This window comes from Perca fluviatilis, chromosome 6, assembly GCF_010015445.1.
Source record: "Perca fluviatilis chromosome 6, GENO_Pfluv_1.0, whole genome shotgun sequence".
Classification (NCBI taxonomy): Eukaryota; Metazoa; Chordata; class Actinopteri; order Perciformes; family Percidae; genus Perca; species Perca fluviatilis.
The window spans coordinates 33,264,431-33,289,449 of NC_053117.1; the positions used below are offsets into that span (position 1 = coordinate 33,264,431).

General features: G+C 42.1%; 1 protein-coding gene across 2 annotated transcripts in view; it reads left to right on the forward strand.

Moving 5' to 3' along the window:
- Positions 1–25,019, forward strand: part of rasgef1ba (RasGEF domain family, member 1Ba) — a 137,188-nt gene that overhangs the window by 107,517 nt on the left and 4,652 nt on the right. For both annotated transcript variants that reach the window (XM_039802789.1, XM_039802790.1), the window contains 10 exons: positions 3,092–3,274; positions 3,528–3,650; positions 3,823–3,960; positions 11,145–11,360; positions 13,098–13,172; positions 14,026–14,121; positions 14,903–15,005; positions 17,672–17,751; positions 19,903–19,998; positions 24,709–24,804. In XM_039802789.1, coding sequence (XP_039658723.1) covers positions 3,092–3,274; positions 3,528–3,650; positions 3,823–3,960; positions 11,145–11,360; positions 13,098–13,172; positions 14,026–14,121; positions 14,903–15,005; positions 17,672–17,751; positions 19,903–19,998; positions 24,709–24,804 — 1,206 coding nt within the window. The remainder of the gene's footprint in view (positions 1–3,091; positions 3,275–3,527; positions 3,651–3,822; positions 3,961–11,144; positions 11,361–13,097; positions 13,173–14,025; positions 14,122–14,902; positions 15,006–17,671; positions 17,752–19,902; positions 19,999–24,708; positions 24,805–25,019) is intronic.

Consider the following 25,019-nt stretch of genomic DNA (forward strand, 5'->3'; position numbering starts at 1 on the left):
GCCCTGAACTGGCTGATAGAACTGGTGCCACCAATGAAATGTTGAAATAAGGCAGCAACTAGAAGTTTCTGCCAGTACAGATTCCCATCTTATTTTGCTTTATCTATTCATTGTTCGTCCACTAAATGCCACAAAATAAGTACACATGCTCATGGCAATATCCCCAAGCCCTTGATGTCCTCTTCCAATTCATTTTGTCTGAACAACAGATGAAAACCCAGTGGGATTAATAATGCCATGAGATAGGAAAAAAAGATGCAAGAGAAAAGCTGCAAATCCTAACATTGGAGAAGCTGGAATCTACAAGGATTTATTTAATTAGGTAAATTACAAATAATATTAAAATTACTTGAATAAAAAACAAAACAATGAAGGGAGTATTCAAATTGTCACATTTTCTGTTGATTGGCTAATCGTTTGAGCTCCACATCCAACCAAAACAACCCCCACCTTAATGGTGAGAGAGGCGGGCGTGGGATCAGGGAGTTGGTGGTTTAGATCCCAGCTGGGAGAAGTGAATGAGAACTGTTCTCAGTCCTCGATCACCTGCTGCTGTGGATGTTCTCTTCATCTGAACCCCAGTGGTGTGTTTAGAGAGCTGCTTTGTGGACAGTAGATGTCTGTGGTTGTACTTGGTGAGATACTGCATCTTCAAATTAATCTGTGGTACAGTACTGCTAAGAAAAGAGCCCTTAAACTCAGCATAAAACCCTCAGTGGAGCACTTTCAAGGGTGTCCCTCCGCCAGACCTGTGATCTCCCGGTCTCTCCCTCTCTGCAGGGAAGCCACATGCTGCAGCAGATGCTCGGGCCGCTGTGCTCTGACTCCTCACATTTGCCTTTCTCATGGAAATGGCCATGGTTGTCTGGCTGAATAATAGCGATGGTTTGTGTGTGCACGTGTGCTGTATGGGGCGGCATGTGTGTGGAAGGGTGGGTGGTTTGTCTCGTGTGGGCGAGGGCTTTAAGTGAACTTATGAATAAACGGGTTGTTTAGGTGTCTGTTTCGAGCCGCGTGATCCTGCAAAAGCAAACACAACTGTGTCTTGTGATTTTTTTTTTTTTTTTTTTTTAAAGGTTAAGCTCGAGACTTCTGTGTTAGACCATTAATTAATACCTGTTAATTCCCTCTCTGGTCTGATCAGCAGATGTTTATCCCTTTTTGATTTCCTTTTCTTTTTTCTTATCTAAGCTTCCTCTACAAACCAAAATTACATCACAGGACAGTGAAACTCTGAATGTGTTTGAACTCCGTGTGGCAGTGTGTGGGCAGGTGCAGTTTATACCTCCTGGCATCTCCAGGCATATCCGTCCCTGGCAACACCGCAATGCATCAGCCTTAAAAGCTTCCTGACTCGGCAGGCAGCCACGGGGCAGCATATTGTCATGAAGGTGGGGGTGTGGAGGGTTGTGATGGTGTGTGGGGGTGGGGTTGTTGCCCTCCCGTGTAAAAAAAGGCCCTTTGTGTTTCCCCAGCCATAAGTCTGCCTGGCATGGGATTGAGCCGAAGTGCCAGGTTCAGAGGTCAGGAGGCTGGCAGAGGTGTGTGTGTGTGTGTGTGTGTGTGTGTGTGTGTGTGTGTGTGTGTGTGTGTGTGTGTGTGTGTGTGTGTGTGTGTGTGTGTGTGTGTACCAGTTTGAGTTTTAGACCTCAGAATTTTAAACGTAGAAATACCAAATTCCTATTCACCAACAGTTCATTAATAATTTAATTCTCTGACTTTGTACTACTGTTACTCTACTTTTGAGCATTTAATGCTGCTCTTTGAAAGTAAAGAGCAAAAGTTACAGATCCTCTCTACGCTTTGTTTATCATCTGACATCAAACAATTATTTTCTTATCTTACTTTAACAATTATGAACATGTTTTTTTTCTACAAAACACCTTTTTTTATTTAACAAAAAAGAAACCAATATCCTCAAATGTAAAATGTATAAACACAAGAGCTCTACCAAATATAATACAGTCACAAATTCACAAGTTTTGTATTTAAATTGGAAACTATTTGATCAAAGAATAAGTTAACAGGAATCCAAATCTGACTAGACATAGAAACTATCAAAAATTGCTTGGAACATATGAATCAATAAGTTTTTATGGTAATATCTTGTTCAGTGTTAGAATGACGTTTGCACCCTAGCACAGGACTGCACACGGTTTCCTCCACTTGTTATGCTACACACACACACACACACACACACACACACACACACACACACACACACACACACACACACACACACACACACACACACACACACACACACACACACACGGAGTAGCAGTTGAAGTAAACAGGCAGTGTGCTTTAAGGGTAAACAAAGTGTCATGACATGTGGCAGGGCTACAGTTTGACCCAGAATCTCTCACAAGGTCTTACACGTTTTTGTTGTACTCTTGTTTTTATGTTCTAGCACATACAGAGAACTTTCTTTATAAGCACAGACTTTAATGAGTCCGAAGACCTTTTGAATGAATGAATTGTCTGTGAGATTTCCCAGCAAAGTATCAAATGTGAATCTGAAACCTCCGTTGGTCTTGTTTTCTCGAGAATTTGGTTTATTTCCAGCAGTTAAAGGTTGCTGCTCATGAGACGATGCACACTATTAGCCTGCAGTTCTAGTTTGGCTCTAACTGGTTCTATAGAGCAAGGCACTAATACTGCCAGGGTTAAGGATTCAATTCCCTGCAGAAGCTCAGTGGGGTCCAAACTCAATAAAGCATCTGTGAGCTGTCTATTCTAGTGTTTTTCATCGTAATGCAGATGACTCATGAACCTCCTGTTTTATTTTTTCCCTCTCTCATGCTTTTTGTGTCTCAACCACAGTTTGCATTTCAACTTTTTCAGTCAACCATTTGCACGTCCAAATAAACCAAACCCAAACCCAGAAACCTTAAAATGAACAGCAGGGATCCAGAGGAGGAAGGGTGTGTTGACTGTGTCCAAACCTTTGCCGTCTGTGTTTGCGTCTGCGAGCTATTTCGGATTTGTTTGGCCACCCTGCATCAGCGTCTGCGGTGAAACCTCTATCGGACAAGAAGTTAAGAGTGTCGACTGACCGTTCCTGTGTTTTTCCTCTTTCTCTTTGCAGGACAACATGCCTCAGACACCACCGTTCACGGGGCAGCTGAAAACCGGCAGCTACAACAAGAACCTGTACCAGACCAAGGAGGAAAGCTACCCCGGCCTCTATTATCATGACAACAACCTGGCGTCTGGGTCACTGGAGGCCCTCATTCACCACTTGGTCCCAACTGCAGACTATTATCCCGATGTGAGTATTGTTTTGTTTTTTTATCATCACTTGTGGATACTTTTGCAGTTTCATCAAAGTAAGGAGGTAAACCTTTTTTTCTTTTATGTTTTGTCTGAGAAGCTCTGGTGCTTAGAGACCCCGTTAAGTGCCAAAGTCTCTTTTTTTTCTGTCTTGCGTATTTTTTTCAAAGTTTTAATTCCCTCTACTTGCTATTTAGATATTTTTTAGATTACATTTGTAGTAATCATATTTTCTTTTTTTCCCCCCACAGAGGACGTACATCTTCACCTTCCTGCTCAGCTCTCGTCTTTTTATCCGCCCACACGAACTCATGTCGAAGGTGTGTCACCTGTGCGTGGAGCAACAGCGACTCAGCGACCCCCAAGCTGACAAGGTACCCTATATTTCTTAAAATTCGACTTCCTCTTCATGGATTTTAGTTATCAGTGGAATGTTGTGTGTTCCAACAGGGCTCTTAGCTGTGAGCCTACTAGACATTTACACATCCTAGTTCTGGTTTTCCCTACTGTTCACTCAACACTTGTGTGTTTATCCTGCATTTTCAGATGAGAGTCAGGAAGATCGCTCCCAAGATCCTCCAGCTGCTGACCGAGTGGACGGAAACCTTCCCATACGACTTCAGGGACGAGAGGATGATGCGGAGCCTGAAGGAGCTGACCCACCGGCTGGCCATTGGAGACGAGGTCAGACTTTGATTTCTTCATGCTGCTCATCATAGACTTGCAACAAAAAAAAGTATATTCCTACTAAATGAGTTAAGTAACAAAAGACTTGCTGCTGATTAGATAATAGGTGTTATCACAAGCCGTGGTGCGCTGTTTTGTAGACCGCACGTGCAGCAAAGCCACATGCACAGGCAGATTTTTTGCAGATAGCATTAGACGGAGGTGGAGGGGAGTATCTCTGGCAACAAAGCAGTTTTGAGGCTGGCTGAGTTGAGAGAAAAGCCTCATTGTTCGCGGGCTAGGTGGCTTTTTTTGTCGTCACTGTGGCGCTCCTTCCTAGGCAGCATTTGAATTGTTTCACTGCTGCAGAGCTGATTGTCACTGGCTTAGCGTGCCATTAGCCTCTGCTGCGCTGTTTGGATCCAAGTTTATTTAGTGGGCCAGAACAGTTTTTGTCCTGTATGCTCTGTTATCTTTGTTGCAGATGCACATGCAGACCCTCCACATTTAGATAGAGAAACGTTGTTTTGACAAGCAGTGACTCATGCTCTTGTGTGCCATGAAAGGAAATGCTAACATAGGCTAACGCGACAACAAAATGGTGAGTGCAAACATGAAATTACATGTAGCCTACATAGCTAAACATTTTAGGGAAATCAGCACATTAGCTTTCTTGCTGAGAGTTGGATGAGAAGATTGATGGGTGGCGATTAGTTTAAGCAAGGCAAGTCAGCTTTTTTTGTATAGCACATTTCAGCAACAAGGCAGTTCAAAGTGCTTTACATTAAACATTAAAAAACAGTTAAAACAATTAAAAACATTTATTAAAGAAAATTAAAAAAAAACTTCTAAAATAGAATAAGAAAGGTATGAAATGCAAGAATCAGTTACAGTGCAGTGTAGGAAACAAACAATTACTTAAAAAAAAAGGCAGCATCAAAAAGAAAAGCTTAACATGAAGACTGGAATCAGGAAAACAATGACTAGCCTGGTGAAGTTAAAAAATCTACCTATCAGCACCTGAAAGGGTTGCAAATTATGCCAGACTAACTAGCTGTTTCCCCCTGCCTCCCAGGACACGCTAAATGTACCTAAACCCTCCTCTTAGTTGAAGTGAAATGGTCTTCATCTTTTACAGCTCCAATTAGGTTTATCAGACTTTATATCAAATGTTCTTTCCCCTCCATGTCACCAGTGGTAGCGTTCCCACTTCACTTTTCCCAGGTCTGGACAAATAATTGGGTTAGTCATCATGAATCAGGGTTTTTTTTGTCTTGATTGTGTTGTGCATGTGTTTCAGCATGGTCTGCTTGGGAATGAGTTGCGTGTCCGAGTTAAGTGTGTATAACTTTGGGTTGGGGGGGTGTTAACGATAAGCCAGCGGGGGCTTGTTAGGGCCAGACAGTGATGGAGAACACAACATCCATCTGTCTTGACCGAAGACATCCCTCCTTCACCCCTCAGCACAAGAAAAACGCACGACCCAGCCATCCCCACTGTTTTTAATGCAGGTTTCACATGACTCATCAATAGCACAAGCACGAGTATTGATCCTGATTTAATCTAGAAATCAATACGTTTCTCACATGACACTCGGACACATTTACAGCTTCGCTATGTCTGCTCTCGTGGTGCAACACACTAGGCATATGACCACCAGTAATACACACTCCCTCAGTCATGCTCATAGGCACGGATGCTGTGTTTTGCTGGTCACACAAACATCTTTTGATTTCACAGTAGATTGGCTGCAGTTGGCATTAACGCAACCCCTCCAAAGATATTTGTGATGGTTGAAATCAATTCTGGCCTTGAGCCAACAGAAAGCCACGTAGTACAAGATTCCCTGGTACTTTCCCTTAAGGTGATAAAATGCTTGGTACATTTAACAGAATAACATAAAGCATGCCTCATTTTCTGTAACTGTATCCATACTTGTAAGCCACAGGCATTCTTTTTAGCTTATTGATGGCTACATTATTAGGCAATAGTGTAGCCTTGCCCTGTCTTTGTTTTTTTTCACAACCATAAATCAACGATCATCGTCTTATTATTCTAAGTGATTCTTTGTAGGCCCACCTTACTGTTGTATTGATTTGCAGTGATCCTTTACTCTATGTGGATGAGTGAATCCAAACTATGCCGAGGAATTGCGCCCTCAGAAGTCACTAGAAAGAATCTGCACTAGTTTAGCTTCTCCACTCATTTATTCAGGTTTAGTCTTTTTGTTCCCGGTTTCTAACCCACATATTGGAGGTTAAATTGAAAGTGAAAGCACCATAAATGTTGCTTAAAATCCCTCATAGAAAGGCTGTTCATGAGCACCTAAGTTGACTATGGTAGGTGAAAGTTGAACCAGAAAGTTGGTTTAACTGGCAGATTGCAAAATCATTTTAACTTTTGCTTTCAATTTCTTAAACAAATCTGTCCAATTGTGTGATCCTGGAGTTTATATGCTGCTGTTCTAGCAATGTCACAACATTCTCAGACCTCAGCAAAAATCTGGTTATTAAAAAATGTTATCGTAACTGATAGATGGCTTCTCAAAAATACCACAAATTTTCCTTAAAATCATGGACTCTCCTTAATAATTTCTGTGAGCAAAATGCTGCCTTTTGATTGATCCCGTATTAACAGATCTTTTGACATATGGCAATAACAGAAGAAAAGCTCTTTCTGTGAGTAGATAAAGGTTCCAAACACTAGATGTGTGTGCTGTGTTGACAAAGCAAACTTTTACAACACTTACACCCTGTAGATGTGCTGTGATAACCTGTTAGCCACAAGCATGTGTGCTCATGATTAGCACAGTGTGACCAAGTACGTTTTTTTCAAATGAATGAATTAATCCTAAGAAAGCTTTGGTGCCTCGCTTCACAAATCGCCACAGGGCAAATGTCGAGGAAGTTCAGTTGTGTTATTGTTTATTCATTCAGATGATAACCCGTGACAATCCAACACGATTCCTTCCTCTGGGTAGTGCGTACACCATGGGACATTTCCCATTTCGAAGAAGTTTAGCTGTTGATGCGTAACAAAGCAGTCTGATGACAACGGCGCGGGTTTGATCAGAACTAATTTGCATTCCTGTTTCTCACTGATTCTCCAAATCATCATGTTTTGAAACAAAACACAAATGTCTAACCATTAGCAGGTCTTGAATACAGAGTCCGACACTGATTCTTCAGAGCGTCGACCGCAGCACTCTGGGAACTTTGGGTTAGAGTCCAGAATAGACGTCCCGAACATCTGGTCAAAGTCGTGTCCAGACCACACTCGAAACATTCCAGGACCTTGATCTCTGTAGTAAGACTGTCATTATGGATGTGGTTGGATATATAGGGAAGCAGCAGCCGAGAAGAAAACAAGCGCTGTGATCTTGATCTGACCTCATTTGATGGTACAAAGTTCTTGCCTTCCCTCAAAATGTGCAGTTTTTTATTTGGCACTAAGTTATTTTTTTTGGGTTTGATTTAACAGATCCCACATAATATATCCATAGGATCCATGGATGCCTGGTACACTTGATGTAAGGCAGATCTTTGGACAGATAATTCTGTTTTTAATCCAAATGGTGCATGCACAGTGCCCTTATGGTTTAAACTCTTGGAAGTTTAAAATCAGGATAGAAGTCACTCCAAATGAAGTAACAGTTGAGAAATGTGAACTTTAAACAATTGTCTTTTGTCTGGTTTGGTTAATAAAAAAAGTTAACACATTGCTCCTGTTTATAGAAGAAAAAGGATCAAATATAATCGTATGGTTCACTAGGTTGTTATGGTTGTCTTTAGCTTGCCAAGACAACATTGACAAGTGAAGAACAACCGGCACAATCAAAGAACACCAGGGCACTGTAAAATATAAACTATGAGAGCAGTTGTTGCAGGTCAGTTTTACAATTTAAAATGCTCATTGCACTTTGAAAAAAGACTACGAGGCAGACTCCTCTCTTATGCTTTAAGTCATTTTCCTTGCTTGAGACTTAGTCGGACTTAAGTTATAAAAACAATGACTAGAGTTGACTCTAAAGACTTGACTTTAAATGGTCAGCATTCAGAGACTAGTCTACTTTACATGGGCTTGGAATCACTCAAGAAAAGGACTTGCAGCAAATGAATGCTGGATGCTAGTGCATCTAAGATACTTGGTTGAAAGTATTTCTGCACCATCGTGACTTGGCAACATAGATCTGTCTGTAGATAAAATAATCCTGCGCACTGCACATTTTACTGTGTTTTCATTAGTGCTGCTTGGCTAACCTGCTATAAACAGTCCGGCCTTTTGTGTGGGTCAGGTGGTGCTTCACAGGAAGTGACAGCACTCAGCCAAGAAAAACAGGACCTCCGGTGATACGATGGCATGAAGCAACCACGCGCTCAGTCGTGGTGACTTGTACTGAGCAGCCGTCTGCCACCTCAGGATCACTGCCAGGGTCGATAGCGCAGTGAACAGCGTGCCCCTGCTAGGCCCCCTCATTCGTAACGCCAATAGTTTTGATGAGCAAATGCGACTCCCTCTGCTTAGAAATGTCAAGCGTGCTGTTGTCCCGAAGATCCGTGACTATATTTATCCGACCCTGGCCCGTCCTCTGTAGTGGGGACAGAAGCTACAGCAGATGGCGGACTTTTGAAGTGGCAACTGGAGCGTTTTTCACTGGTGATGGTCTCACTGTTGTCCAACTGTGCAGGAGTGTGGTCAAGCATTAGCTGAGTGTGTACAGTGTTTACACTGATATTAAAATGTCTGAATAGAGGTATTCCATGTAGGATGGCAATTTATGATTATTCTCAATATATTTTAATGTATCCATGATATTTGGGTGAATCGCTTAATAGTAAAAAAGGTCCCTCACACTTTCTGGGATACACACACAACGCCTTAAAATTGTTCACTTCGTACAACCAAAAGTCCCAAAAACCAAAGCTATTACATTTAATGATATTAGTGATATTAAACCGAGAGTGTCAAATCCTCACATGAGAAGATGGAACCAGAGAATGTTTGTCATATTTGCTTGATTATTGACTTCAACGAGTAACTCATTTGCTGTGTCCAGGATTGGTAGTGCAGGGGAAAGATCTGATGCCAAAACGAAGAAATCGCCAAAAACCTTGATACTCAGTTGAGCGTTTCAGTCGCACAAAACAGTTAAGGAGGCTCTGGTTCCAGCTCCTCCGATGTGGGGATTTGCTGCTTCTGTAAAATTGAATATCTCTGGATTTTAGACTGTTGGTCAAACAAAAACAAACCATTTAAAGACGTCACTTTGGCCATCACCATTTTTAATAATTTTTGACACATACTAAATTGATTAATCGGAAAAATGAACTAATAATGAAAATGTACTCCCTTCAACAATCATCAATTACTTTTGTGCACCTGGCCAAGGAGTAGTTTTTAGGAAAAAAGATTTCTCTGATCTCCAGACCATCTTGACTCCCACTACAATTTGAATCCTCATTTTTTATCCTACAACTTCATTTTTCTTCTCTCTGTCCTGTGCTTTTGCAATCACTTTGCCCTTGCCAAAACTGCATTATCCACAGAGCCGCACTTGATTGGCTGACAACCGAATGTGTCTGTTCATGTGCCATCACACCTATCGCAGCCACAAAACCAACATACAGATCCATTAATCACACCCTGGGAAGTGAATTTCAGAAAGGGTCCTGCCCTGGCTGTTTCCTGGAGAGTGATGGGAGTCTGCCTATTTTTCCCAAGTGCCGGAGCGCCGCACCATCTCCTCACTTGATTGCTGTCTAGGCACCGGGCCTCCACATCCATTTTAAGGCTAGCTGTGTTTTTTCCCCACCCGGGTGAACTGGAGTCTTGTTTGCAGAACCTAGATTCTGGAGGCTGACTTGGCAGAAAGTTCAGGGATGTGGTCATGAGAAAAGGGGCCTCGTCACCCCAGATTTCTTTGGGCAGCTCATACCGGTGGTGTGGAAAGAGGCCACAACAGAATCCTCCACATTCATACTCTTTCACGTCTCTTTCACATGCACAAAAACCAATTGTGCATGTCCTTCTTCCCTCTGTAGACCCTCTTATGTGACTTCTGTGCTAAACTGTGTCAGTGAGGGAACACTTATCTTATCGTGGCATGTTTGAAGTCCAGGGGAAAGTTCAAAACAGGACCAACTCTGAGGCCAGGGAGTCTCACTCTTTCTCTGTTGAGCTGCGAGGACTTAATCAGGCTGGCAGGAAGCGGCTTGCATAACATTGCGAGTGACCCTCCCAGTGCATGACCAAAAGGATGCTTTCCTGCAAAATAAATACTTAGTGGCGTCAAATTTTGAGGGTCGTTTTGTGGTTTGGGCTGAGAGCTGGCATCATTTTGCGGTTAGTTCTGCTGACATGTAGTCAGCATGTGTGTTGTAAATTCCAGTGAGGTTGTAATCACCCTCTGCCACAGATGAGTGGTAAGGGATTAACCTAAAATGCCTACAGCTGAGCTAAATAAAGTGGCTGCACGCATGCTACTGGAGATTTTGGTCAGATTTATATCACACTCTGCTCTCTCTTGTTCTTATTATTTCTGTTTCAGTGTTCCTTGCGCTCTCAGTGATGTAACTGTGTCTACCAGCAGTGTCTCAATCGTATTTCATACGGAGTTGGAGAACAGGAAAAACAAAACCATAATTTGTGTTAAAGAGTCGGGGGCTGTTTATTTTCCTCAATGATGGTCATGATTGTCATGTGAGAGCTTTCACCATTGCAGCCCCCTCCCTCTGGAACTCCCTACCCATACACATCCGTGACTGTACTGACCTGGACACATTCAAAACACTAATCAAAACACACCTCTTCAGATTAGCTTACATTTCTCACCTGATAGTTACTGGCTTTATTGTTTTTAATTGCTTTTAATATGCTTGTTTTATGTGTGGGTTTTGTTGCTTATCTGTTTTTAATGTGCTATATGTGCTGGTTTTACTGTAAAGTGTCTTTGAGTACCATGAAAAGCGCTATATAAATAAAAATTATTATGTGAAAAGAACCTTTTTTAAATAATAAAGTTTTGTAGAAATATCGTTGACCATTTCTAACGGTGTTCATCAAGGAATCTGAATAGAGTGAATAAAGTAAAACTCTTTTAATGCTCCGTCAACATTGAGTTCTGAACTGATTATCTTCTTTCATCTCTTTCCACTGTTCCCCCTTCCCTTGCTCGATCTCTCCCCCCCCCGTCCATCCATCAGGTTTACAGGAAGGCAGTCGGCCAGATGAGCCAGGGTCTGATCAGGAGGTTGACGGTGCTCAGCCAGTACGAGGAGGCGCTGGTCAAGATCAACGCCACAGCGGCCGAACGACTGACGGCTGTTAAGGCAAAGCCTCAGGCAGCCATCCAGAGAGACATGCTGTCCATCTGCAACGACCCATTCACTGTCGCCCAACAGCTCACGCACATAGAACTGGTAGGCCCCTTCATATATATTTTTGTTTATTTTTCATTTAGATCTATTATTTGTGTTCTTTTTTTTTTGTCAAGGACAGTCCTCACAATTTGAATTAGAATACTTTTATTTATCCCCTGAGGGAAATATTTAGTTGCAGTTGGTCACAGTCAAATTCAAGGTAAGGAAAGAGCAAGTCAATAAGTGTATAAAGTAAGAAATGATTAAAACGTTAAGTAGAAGTAAAGTGAGATTAGGTGACAAGTAAGATTAGGCTGAAAAGATTGTTTCAAAGGGATTGTACAAATTCTGTTGTAGTGCAGTGTCAACATAAATACAGTATGAACATAAATAAGTACAGTGTGAATAATAAGAAGCAGCAGTGAATAAAAACACCTTTGCACATGTAGCTGATAAATTATTGTACCAAGTAATTATTGCACATAATTGTCTAAGAATATTGAGATGTGATGTGGAGATGCATGCTGTGAGTCCAGATTTGACACTAAGCGTGTAACACTCAGAGGGAGGAGTTATATAGTTTGATGGCCACAGGCAGGAACGACCTCCTGTGGTGCATCATGGGTGTCTGAGTCTCTCGCTGAAGGTGCTCCTCACTGACCAGTGTATTGTGGAGTGGGTGGGAGGTGGGAGTCCAGGATGGAGTGTATTTTGGACAACATCCTCCTGTCTGACCCTGTCTGTAGTGCAGGGTCGCAGCGTCCATTGGTCTGCAGAAACCTGTAGTTGAGCCAAAAGCAGTTTAAATCATTACATCACATCAGTCAATTGTTGCGACACGTTAAACCAAATTAAGATGTAAATGTTATCTTCCCAAGAACAATCAGAAGTCCTGCCAATGACTCGCTCTCATATCGGCACACGAGCCAAAGAGAACACGACCAGATCGATGCTGTGAGAGGAGAACATTCGAGAGACGTATGATGGATTAGAAATCAGTGCCGTGGCTAACGCCACAGCTCCTCCCACATCTAACCTACCACAGCATTGATTTTAAACAGCAGTGTGTTTGACCACAGTTTTATATTCATTACATGTCAGTTTGCCTTTGAAAAAACAAATCGGTCAAACTGAAAAAAAAAAAAACCAATACAGATGTTGATCAAGGGTTTCTTCCAAGATCCAAAAGGTTAACTTCCATTTGCTGTTTTTAAGCACATTTTTAGTTTGTCCTCCAGAAACTTCGGAAAAAAAATACAAAATGTTTATGGTTACTTGAGTTGGGAAAGTTGGTTTTAAAAAAGGAGAAGATGCAATAAAGACTGATGAAAACTGATTTTTCAAACTAACCTTGAAATTGGACTATTCCTCTGCTTTCTCTACTGTAGTCAAAATATAACTTTTTCACTAGAAATCCCCGAATATAACTGTACTGTGAAAAAAACATGTGGATCAGAAGAAATGCAGGAATGAAATCCTATGATATATCAGCATTACTGTTGCTTGATTAATTATGTAATCCAGTTACATCCTCATGGATAAATTTGCATAAAGATACTTGATGGAAAAAAAGCACGGATTCACATTTTATTTTGCAGAAATTTCAGAAATGTACTAAGTAAGTGTCACATTTTAATAGAAATTAAGCATTAGACATTGGAACCCTTAATAATTCCTCAAATGCCATTTTGAAGTGGTGATTTTAAAGGTGATGCAAACTCTTGCAGAACATTCATCAGCATTGTCCAAACTAATGATGGATGCAGAGAGTTGATTTCCCTTTTCCTTCCTTTTCAGGAGAGACTGAGTTACATCGGACCTGAGGAATTCGTCCAGGCCTTCGTCCAGAAAGACCCTCTGGACAACGATAAGGTAACGTCTGCATGCTTTACTAAGAATAAAATTGCAAGATAAGAGAATAGTTATGCAATGTTTTCTTGTGAGATGGTCTAGTTTCTCTACCAGACGGATGTTAAGTTTACACAACACAGAGACTGGCTGCTGCACAGGTCAAAGTGAGGGCAGCAGATTTCTAGACTGTAGCAGCAGACCAAATATCCGCTCCTTACACACACACACACACACACACACACACACACACACACACACACACAACACCGACACACCTCACTGACAATTTCCCCAAATCATTCCAGTGTCTGGATGAGATGGGCATGCATGCACCTCATCTCCTAGCAACTACTGCTGCCAAGGGTTTGATTTGGAAGGGGTGTATGAGTTTGTGAATGTGTGTGTCTGGCGGTGGGTTCTCTTGTCTGGCGTTCGGCTGCTAGGCAACACTCCCCTTATTTGAAAACGAGGTGATGGGGGGTTAAGGCTGCCTTTTGTGCCTCCGGCTAGCCTGACTTGTATTCCAGCGAGCTACTTAGAAAACGTGTGTGTGCATGTGTGTGCGTCCGCGGACGGGAAACCCAACGTGGGGGTGAGTGGCGTAAGGCCAAAGGAATGTGTGGAATTGGAGCAAGAGGAATCGACACAAAGGACCAGCGTGCATAATGTGAATAACATTGGCCACTATTGGGCTTATAGAAGCAGAGTGAAGTTGAGCGTCCACTTAGCTAAGAGTTTATTTTTTATGCTCAGTGCTGCATTGACTGAGGGAAAGGAAAAAATGCTTATGTCGGCTTTATCTTTCCAGTTCGGCACTATTTTTGCTTAACAATTAGCTCAATTGCTAATTGAAAGTCTATTGATGTTGTTACAGAGCTGCTTCAGTGATCACAAGAAGGCCAGCAACCTGGAAGCTTATGTCGAATGGTTCAACAGACTCAGTTATCTGGTGGCTACAGAAATCTGCTTGGTAAGTAATGAACATGAGGCCAAGTCCACTGTCAAATAAGAAACCGTAGTGCCATGCATGAGGGGGAAAAAGAAGAGTGGACTACAATTGCTGATTGTTTTCATCAAATTAAATAGTAAAAAATGCTCATCACAAGTACCCAGAGCTCAAGGAAAAAAACAACCTTGTTTTGTCAGATTAGAAGTCTGAAACCCAAACATTCAATTTAAAAACGGAGACATACGCCAAATTCTCACATTTTAGAAGCGCAAAACAAAACGTTTGGCATTTCTTGCTTGACAAATGACTTGAACGATTGATTAATTGATAAAAAAAAAAGCTGGAAGCTGGATACAGCTTGGCCAGTACAGAGGCAAAATACACATACAGAGGCAAAGTACACATTACTATTAGTTACATGAAATGAGATGATATGATGAGCAAAAATGAGATACTATTTAAGATATATTCAATGTACAATTATATAAAACGGTGAAAATCTGCATATCTTTACATCAGAGAAGCTTGAACCAATGAATGTTTTTGCTTATTAAGTTAATTGTTTCAGCCTCAAAAGGGTAAAAAAACAACAATACTGCCTCAAATACTTGATAAAAAAAAAAAAAAACTCAAATGTCCCATTAAGTAGGCCTACAAACAAACTTTATTACTTTTTGCATAATACTTAAATGGTAATGTACTTTGAGTAAACAACCTGATTTCCTACAAACACATTTACCAGACAGTGCAGTCGGTCCTGAGGGCTAATGCAGTCTTCTAATGTTCTCCATTTTGTTAACAGCCTGTGAAGAAGAAGCATCGAGCTCGAGTCGTCGAGTTCTTCATCGACGTGGCGCGCGAGTGCTTCAACATCGGCAACTTTAACTCCCTCATGGCCATCATATGTGAGTTGTGTTCTTCTTTTCTCTGAGATAACATGACATGTGACTTATGTTTTTATTGTTCTGTCAGTCGGGACAGCTCCTTGTAACTTGAAGGCATTCAGAAGTCTGGAACTCTTTATAAGTAAATGGTCCAAGAAAATATTCAACAGCCAAGAAATGATTTGCATCAATGGCTGTCAAATTTATAAAATGTTATCTCATTGACTTTTTCTCTGCACTTGTTTCCTCCGATCTGCGATCCTTCTTTTTCTTTCAGTCATCAGTAAATCAGACCAGCGAAGTTAATGCAATTTGTTGTTCAGCGAGAGTTTCGTGCGGCGACGTAATCTCCCCCTGTAGCAGTATCCGCTCATTACTCTGTCCCAGTTCATTTCCAACATACGTGATTTACTTGAGTGTAATGATATCAGTGAGACCCGGCGTCAGCAGTTCATGCAGATAATTCTCTCGGTGGTTTTCCCATAGATTTCTGGCATTGGCATTCGACTGCTTGTATTTGCCGAAACACACATACACTCGCACAGTAGCTGCAGCTTAATGTCATGGGTACTGTGGGAACGTCAAGTGACCGAAAACTTGACTATACCGTTAAATACTTGAGTTGCAGCCAAGTGTGCAGAGCCTTCTTATTTCGTTTACTGTGTGTTGTAAGAGATGTGACCTCTCAAAAGTATAAAATCCAAGTACAAAATATCCGAGTTTAGTTGGTTGCTGATTTCATTAAGGAAAACTGAAAAAGGAGTTCTTGCCTCTTTCTCGTCTCACCCTTACCCAAGCCACTTAACCTCAAACTGCTCCAGTGGAGCTCGTCAGAGGCCACAGATTAAACTCCAATTGTACTAAGTGCAGCTTCCAGGTGTGAATGTGTGTAAATATGTTCATTAAAAAAAAAGACACATGTAGAGTCCTAAAGCACCTCAGACAGTTTAGAGACCTCGCTGGAGGTCCAGCCGATGGGCTCCAGGGATCCTAAAGATGTCCCAGTATTTAGAGGAGAGGGCATCTGGTCATTCTCACAGGCCTGGGGCGGGGATCTGTGTGTCCAGAGCAGAGAGGGGGGGAGGCAGCTGGAAGAGGACACAGAACAAACCATCAGGGCAGATGGTCAGCACTGACCAGAGAGTGAGAGCACACAAGGGAGAGAGGGAGGATGGGAGGGTGAGGGGGGAGAGCAGAGGAGAGGATATTGGAGTGCCAGCTGTGAGAGAGAGAGAGAGAGAGAGAGAGAGAGAGAGAGAGAGAGAGAGAGAGAGAGAGAGAGAGAGAGAGAGAGAGAGAGAGAGAGAGAGAGAGAGAGAGAGAGAGAGAGAGAGAGAGAGAGAGAGAGAGAGAGAGAGAGAGAGAGAGAGAGAGAGAGAGAGAGAGAGAGAGAGAGAGAGACCCCGTCTCCACCAGGGTTAGACAATGTATTGGTGATCTAATAAAAGGGCTAGTTCACCCAAATTTGGAGAGAACATTTTCACCATTCACCATTAGCTGTATATAGCCAGGAAGATGGCATTTTGTTCTTAGATGAGTCAACATATTGACATCCAGACCCACAGAGAGCAGAACCCTACCTGATTATAAATTAGACTGAATAATATAATATAATTTGGGCTTAGCCCGACTCATGTCCCAGATCTGTAAAGACCTCTAGTGTAGACGAATCTCTTAAAACTTGGGCAGATAAGACCCAAACTATCTGCATGGCTAGATACCACTGGAAGAAAGTGAGAATTTGGGTGAAATAACTTGGGTGAAATAACCTAACTGAGATGTACCTAAAACAAACAAAAAATTAAAAATACACGCCCCGCCAGTGTCTCTTATCTGCTTCTGCGGCATTGTGTTGGTGCTGAAAAGGAGAACTCAACATTATATTAATGTTCTCATAAAGGGGAGTGTGTGTGTGTGTGTGTGTGTGTGTCTGTGTGTGTGTGTCCCAACGGGGCAACTACCACAGCCAACACCTGTCCTCACAAACACACACTGGTGTCTTTGTGAGTGGATGAGTTTCCCAGTCAAGACACGATCTGACACACACATTCCCATTCTGCTGTGGTCGCACTTTTATTCATTTTGGCCCCGCAGCGCTGAAGTGTCATGCTAAACTCAAACTGCCTCCTGGGAAATGGAGTGAGTTCAGGAAGGAAATTCGGTTTAGCGGTTTAGAGTTTTATATTTCTGTCTGCTGATCTGAGTTCTTTTGTACTCAAGGGTTTGTTTTGTGTTGTTGTTCTGCTCTGGCGGTGACCTCCGGTGCCTGAACCTGCACCAGACACACACACACACACACACACACACACACACACACACACACACACACACACACACACACACACACACACACAGACAGAGGATAACCATATGGGAAGCAGAGCGCTGGGAGGGGAAATGAGGCGTGCGCTAACTCTATTGTTGCTGCGGCCTTTTTTTTGCCTCGCTGCATCAGAAGAAACAACAGTAGAAAGAAAGAGAGAGAAAGAAAAGGGGAGGTGGAGGGATGTTAAAGGAAGACTGTCATGGGAGGAAGGGCGGAGGGGGAGGATGTGCGTCTGTCTGGCTGAATGGGGAAAATGCCATGTGTTAATGCAACAATGTTTGGGCGTTTTCATGGATGTGTGATATTTCTCTCATTGTCTTTTTTTTTTTTTCTTTTTCTTGTTGTTGTGTCCGCCTTGCAGCTGGGATGAACATGAGTCCTGTGTCTCGACTCAAGAAGACCTGGAGTAAAGTGAAAACGGCCAAGTTTGACATCTTAGAAGTAAGTTTGCCTGAAAAGATTGAAACTACATGCAGTTGTGAAACTCAACAAATGTGCATGTGTTTGGTTCTGCAGCACTTAAAAGACACAAGGGGGAACAAAAAAAGAGTTCCTAACGTTAAAGATTTATGGAAAAACCTATCAAAAATCATCAGTTTCCCACATTTTCCGTTCTCTTCTCTTCAGTTTTAATTGTCCGACTCTCGCACTTCTCGTGTGTGTTTTCCTGTGCCCACACATATTGGCAGCGCTATGATTTTGTTGTGTTCGACACTGATGACTAACCGTGTTGTAGGCGTGTGGGGGAGCTTTTTCCTTTTGTTACTGAAATGTTGGGTTAAGTGCAATGACAGAGACAGATAAACACAGTCTCATGGATCTGAGTGGGAGAGCAAAGATTTGACCGTGACTCACACATATCTCCTATGGATGGATAAACACAGTTAGGCCGGCTACACGCTGCCTGCGTGGTGTGTGCGTGGGATTTCTGTTGCGTGTCAGCTATGTGGCGGCTGCGTGGCGGCTGCGTGGCGGCTGGTGTCTTTACACACCAGAAACATGTCTGACGCGGCGCTGCTGCTGCTAGCCTTGTCTGTACACAAGTATGTTTCCCATTGATAAAATGAAATACCATGTTAAACATAAATATATACTGATTTGATTACAGCAAAGACAATGTCGGCAGTATTGACGGCAAAATAGGCTACAGAATATTTTGCTCTGTATTGACCGGTGCAATATTAGAAAATCAATTATTATTATTTTTTTTAATTACATTTATAACTGCATTTATATCAAAACCTAGAGACTTTCAAACAACATGTCATTTATTAATATGTATTTGTGTCAAAATGACAACGCTTCCAACACGCTTGCGTGTCGCGCGAAAAATAGGCGTTGGTTCTATTTCTAGCATGCACGCCGCACGTGAGACGTGCGTGTCACGCAGGCAGTGTGTAAGCTCTAACCTGTTAACGTGGGAGCCGAAATAAACGCGCCACGCAGCTGACACGCTCGCGCGACGCATCCAGTGTGTAACCGGCCTTAGAATCGATGTGTTTCCACTACTTCAGGGCAGCATCGTTGAACATTTAAAGACAGAATGGTTGAAACTTCTGCAGTTACTAATCAAAAGATGTGGTCGTACTGAAGCATTTTATTTAACTTTACAGGAAACGTATGACAGATTTAGTTTCAGCTAAAAAAAAAAAAGCACGATTTTCTCCCAGTTTTATATGATTGCTCGTTAAAAATCACATTATAGAAGCCTTAAATTAGTTTTTCCAAAGAAAAATGACAGATCCCTAACCCACCACCACCCTCTATCCATACATGCATACAGACGTATGGTACCCGAGGAAACCCCAGATACTGCAGGGAAGACAGGCCTTCAGTCGGCCCTTTGAAAGAAGAGATCTGAGGTGGAGGCGAGTCAGGCTGTGGGATCTGAGAGCTTTCAAAGACTTAGTTCTTTATTTCCCCTTTTGTGTCCCACCAGAGTTCATCTCCGTGCCTCACCTTGTGTTTGTCTCTCTGTCTGTCAGTCACACACCTCCTCAGCTCTTTACTCTTTTGATGATTTCCTTTTAGCCTCCTTTTTTTTTCCCTGTGAGCCTTATGTGAGCTGAATCTTGAGCTTTCTGCCGTATAATTTGCTGCGATGGCTGTGTGGAGTTAACGTGCTTCTCAGTTTGCTCGAGGTCACAGACTCGATGACATCTATCTCCTGATTCCTCCAATTACCTTCACATAACTCAGGCAGGCTTATGTCATAACAAGGAGGGTTTGAGTTAATAAAGTGCGTACCGGACTGGGCTATTTATTTATTTATTTTATTATGCAATGAGTGATTACTTAAATGAATCATTTGTTGTAGGAAATGTCAAACAATTGTCAGAAATGCAAATTTAAAGTTCTTAGCGGCCCAGACTTCTTTTTTCTTTGCAAACCAGTACTGTCCGAGTCGCAGGATCACAACAGGAACTAGTAATTTCAACGAGGTAAACACAACTAAATGTGTTTAATCGACCACTTGTTGGCCCCTGACGTCCACTCCTCTTTCGCCTGATCGCCTCACCTGTTGTCTGTTTGTGAAGTTTAGATCAGAGGTTGGCTTGTGCTCAAACTGACACTGTATTCCTCCCTCCATAGCACCAGATGGATCCGTCCAGCAATTTCTACAACTACAGAACAGCGCTGAGAGGAGCCACACAGCGGTCGATCACCGCCAACAGCAGCAGAGAGAAGGTGAGGCCTCAACGCACACTGTACTAGGACTGGGCATCGAGAACCAGTTCCAACTCGGAATCGTTTCAAAAATTACGATTCCACTGGAATCGTTTATTTTTTTTAATTTTCTTTATTGGAATCGTTCTAGCCATGGAGCACAGTAAGCAGCGCTCTAGTGTGGCTTGATTTTATGTTGAAAAAAAACCGGTAAAACTGTAAATCACCATTGAATCAAACTAAATTGTTATCCTTTTCTGTGAAATAAGTATGTCCCCAGTTTCAACTCCACCCCTGAAAAAATCGCAGTCGAGAATTGATAAGAACCGGAATCGAGAGGAAGAATCGGGATTGGAATCAGAATTGTTCCAATTTAAAACGATGCCAAACTACACTGTACCATATATGAATGAGCTGTAGGATCACATTTGGTAGTACCTATTCATAGTACATCTGTTCAGAATTTTGAATATATGAATATAGGCTCAGCTTTTTCAGTTGGTTTGCCTGTAGCTCCTATCTGAATGCACTGTGGAGGGAAAATTAAATTCCCATGCTGACATTTAAATAAAGGTTGAAATTCTAGCTAAACCACCACCACTGGGAAACCAGATTAAAGTGATGGTTCGGAGTAGTTTCACCCTAGGGTCCTTTGCACCATGACCTCGAGCCAAACACCCCCCCAGAAGCTTTTTCACCTGGTACGGTCGGAGAGTTAGAGTCGAGAGGTATCAGCTGAATAGCTTAATCCGCAGCCAGGCTTAATGGATCCGAAGTGTCTCTTAACATTACCCAACTAATAATGCCCGAAATGATACCAAACGTCTACACTAGTACAAATAGGTTATGCACTCATAAAACGATGGATTGTAAAGTTTGTAAGTACACCAGAAGTTTATGAACACTTGCCTGCTCTCTTCTGCTCTCTGCTCTCTGCTGCTGCTGCTGTTACTACCGGGCAGTAAGAGTGCTTAGGGACATCTATAAATTACTACACCGAAAAGAGATGCAACAAAAATATTTATTAATTTAATGATTAAATAAGGTAATGTCTCCAAACTTACCTCAATTATTACTTGTCTCCTGCTAGTTATACTACAGCACTTACTTTAAAAAATAAGTTAAACTAAAAAATATTTTTGTTGCATCTCTTTCGGTGTAGTAATTTGTAGACGCCCCTAGCATCGTCTCACAGCAGCAACAACAACAGCAGAGAGCAGAAGCCAGCAGGCAAGTGTTATTTACATAAACTTCTGGTGTACTTACAAACTTTCCAATCCATCGTTTTATGAGTGCATAACCTATATATACTAGTGTAGACCTTTGGTATCATTTTGGGCATTATTAGTGGGTAATGTTAAGAGACACCGGATCCATTAGCCTCTGCGCTTAAGCTATTCAGCGGCTAACGCTACTTCACGCTTAACGCTCCCAATGTTAGACCCAGGTGAAAAAGCTTCTGGGGGTGTTTGGCTCCCAGGTCATGGTGCAAAGGAACCTAGGGTGAAATTACATTCGAACCATCACTTTAAGTGTTGGAAGAAAGAAAAAAAATTTTTTGTAAATCTTCGGGTTTTTTATAAACCTCAAAAAGTTTGAACCTCTGCACTCCAGACTTTGGTTTACGTTTCAACATCCAGCGCCACTTACAATGAATAGTCAAGGGGTCTGGTCTCTTGCTAAAGAGCACTTGACAGCTACTGGAGGAATCAAAACTGACCTTTCAATTTCAGAATAAGCACTCCGGGCTGATTACAGTAATGTAAGAAGAAGTTGAGATGGTTATCACACCAAATTTATTTTCACGCACTGCAGCAACGAACTTGAAGCAAAGCAGGAATGTAGAGGGGGGGGGGACCACAGCGCTGCCTCTCGTTGTGCCTCGTTATCGTCTGGGAGCTGCGTTCCCATCGTGTTTACGGCATCAGCAGCCACTGTAGTGCACTTGGACGAGGGACAGAGGTTGCATAACAGTGTAGCTCAGAGGGGACACGGAGGGCGCGTGCTCAACAAGTGGGTCAAGATATGAGAAGGGTCTTGGTTTCCTCCTGATCAAACATGTTGTGTTCTCCTTTTAATGAGGGAGGCAAAAGAACACAGGGCGCCTGCCAGATCACATAGTGTTCTCTGCTGCTTCTTGAGTTGCTCGCCCTGACCGAACATGAACCAGCATAGAGTTCGTGGGCTGCCAGAAGTTAGTGGTTAGTCTTCCCCTCATACATCATTTGTTGAATAAGTGTGTTAGTGTGGAGACAGAGTGTACTGTCAGTAAGTCTCTGGCTCCCTGAGGGTTTGTGAGGGATTCTTTTCTGGAGCTCAGAAATGCAAACACACCCGGACAAGAGGTCGGGGTCGTGAAACGGAAAGTTCCCAAGAAGTCTGGTATGTTCTTGCCTTTGTGACCTCTCCTTTAAGGGAGGGGGGTGTGTTGTGTTTATCTGCTCTAGGCATCCACTGGGCTGTTGACTTTGTCAAAGCATCAACAAAGCCGGCATTTATGCTTCGTTCATCCTGTTTTGCTGTAGTTTGCTGTGAGGGCAGAACGATTAAGATGATCAGTCAGTGGTTGCTGTGTTAATTAATTTGCTTGAAATAACATTTTATGTTGATGCCAAATTGCTGATCTGAGGCAGACTTGGTGTATCACATGTTTGGTTGTGCAGCAACCACTGGCAGAGATATTTTGCAGATATTTTAAGAATGTAGAAAATAATCCAAATTATACCCAGTTACACTACATGATGTGCCCAAGTACGGCAAACTTACTTAGGAGCAGCTCTCGGTTTAACAGACACACTGGGGCTGTTCTGGACAAGCAGTGTGAACACATGAGGAGATTCACATTCCATGGACAGTTACTTTATCATTATAATAATAATAATAATAATAATAATAATAATAATAATAATAATAATAATAATATTAAAGTGTACTTGTGTGGCACTTGCCAGAACCATTGATCACAAAGCGCTTTACAGAAGGCAATAAAAAACATATGGGAACAATGAAGATTATGATCAGTTATCACAAATAAAACCAGGAAAAAGCATTGAGAATCATGGCTGCAGCTAATGAATATTTTCATTATTGTCTAATCTTATCTTAATCAAGTAATTGTTTTTTTGGTCAATGCACCGTTAAGTTAATAACATGTCAGAAAAATGCTCATCACAAGTTCACCAGAGCCTTGACGTCTTCAAGGTGGCTTGTTTCGTCCAATCAACGTTCCAAAATTCAAGCGTTTTTGCTTCTTAAATGACTTAAATTATCCATCAAGTTTGCAGCTGATACATGTTCTGTTGATCAGCTAATAGATACATCTTTTTAAGAACTTGTTTTAGCGCTACAGAGAAGGAAAAATAACTTCAGCTGTTTAAACATCTTTTGAACCATCTATCAACACAAAGGAATACCAGTGAACAGATTTCAACAGTTTTAAATAGACACGTGAAGCCCTCTTCAGTAGATCTAATTTTTGCAACAAAGACCTGGTGCCCTTCTGGCTCCAGGCCCTCAACATCCCCAGCTGTGACAACGACTTCCTCTCCTGCTCCTGCTGGGCACTTTCTTCTCTAAAAGCAGAACATGTGTGTGCAGACGTGTTTGCACGCATGACAACAGTCTTCAGGTCATGCATACAAGCAGCACGTCCTTGTAAACAACATCCTGCCCATACAGACCCCTCCGAGTACACTATGTGCAGACTTTCTGACTTCACGGACACCGAATTAACTAGTTGTCAACTGCACCCACATTTTGTTTAAGGATGGTATGGAGGCACAATTGAACACAAACCAGCTTACAATGCAGGTCAACCATGAACAGAATTAAAGGCGAACACATCGGAAGGATTCACTGGCTGGGAAAGAACTAATGAGGATCAGGAGTGTGTGGCTTATTCAGCAACTTCTCACACAATCTGAAAGACTTTGGCTAAATAAAGCACAAAACGCTACAAAAATGTGCATGTGAAAAATTGCTCAGTCTGCTGCTCTCCCTCTGGTATTTGAACTTTTAAAAGCTCCACCATCATGAATGTTTGATAATCTTGGGTGGGGATGCGTTGGGTTTGTCAGCTTATTGGTCAGTGTGGTAGATTGCAGCACTCTCGACACTCAAGAACAGAAATGGTGTTCATCTAGCAGCCTTAGCAACTGATCTTAGCAAATGGCAGATTTAACCAGCCAGCCAGTTTGATTTCCCGATGGTTGATTCCGTGCCTGAGAAGAAGGGAAAATCCTACTAACCTAAAATTTACCGGTATTTGAATGGAGTCTGGTGCTTCTTCCCCGCCTTGCTCTCCATTACCTCTGTTTGCGCCCAGACACGCAGTGACCTAAATCATTGCATGAGGGTGGCGATGAATAATTTAAGGGATTTTTTTTAAATGGGAGTTCTTATCCTCTGGAAAACACCCTCTCTACTCTAGTCTCACTTTGTCCTGGGTAATTAGGTTTAGGTTAATGGGGGCTGTATTTGTACACAATGCTACACGCTTGTAAAAATGGAAAGCTAGTGGGTTTCTTTGATGAAAATGGGTTTCTGATCCGAAGAGAAGAGGGTGTGTGTCTTCCCTGGAAATGACATTATAAGAGATCCTCTTCGTCAACTGTAATCCTTTTCCTTCGAATCAATGTTTGTAGAGAGCCCACACCTGTAAGTCAAGTGGAAATCCCCCCCTCGCATCTTCTCAGTGAAATTTAAATCCCTTTCTCTTTCGGTTTCTTGCAGATTGTCATCCCTTTCTTCAGCCTGCTCATAAAAGACCTCTACTTCCTCAACGAGGGATGTTCCAACAGGCTGCAGAGCGGACACATCAACTTTGAGGTAAACTGAATTTTAAAATTCCCAGAGGGAGTTTCCTCTTGAACAGATTACACCAGATTTTCTCTTTTTTCCCCCCCACACAGCTGACTTCTCTGTCAGAAATGTATTACTACTATATTTTACTACATGGCATGGCAACGGATTTGGTGCTATTTATTTGCACTTCCCTAAACCGTGTTAGAGAATGAAGAAGTAAGACCTGAATGTGTAAAGTG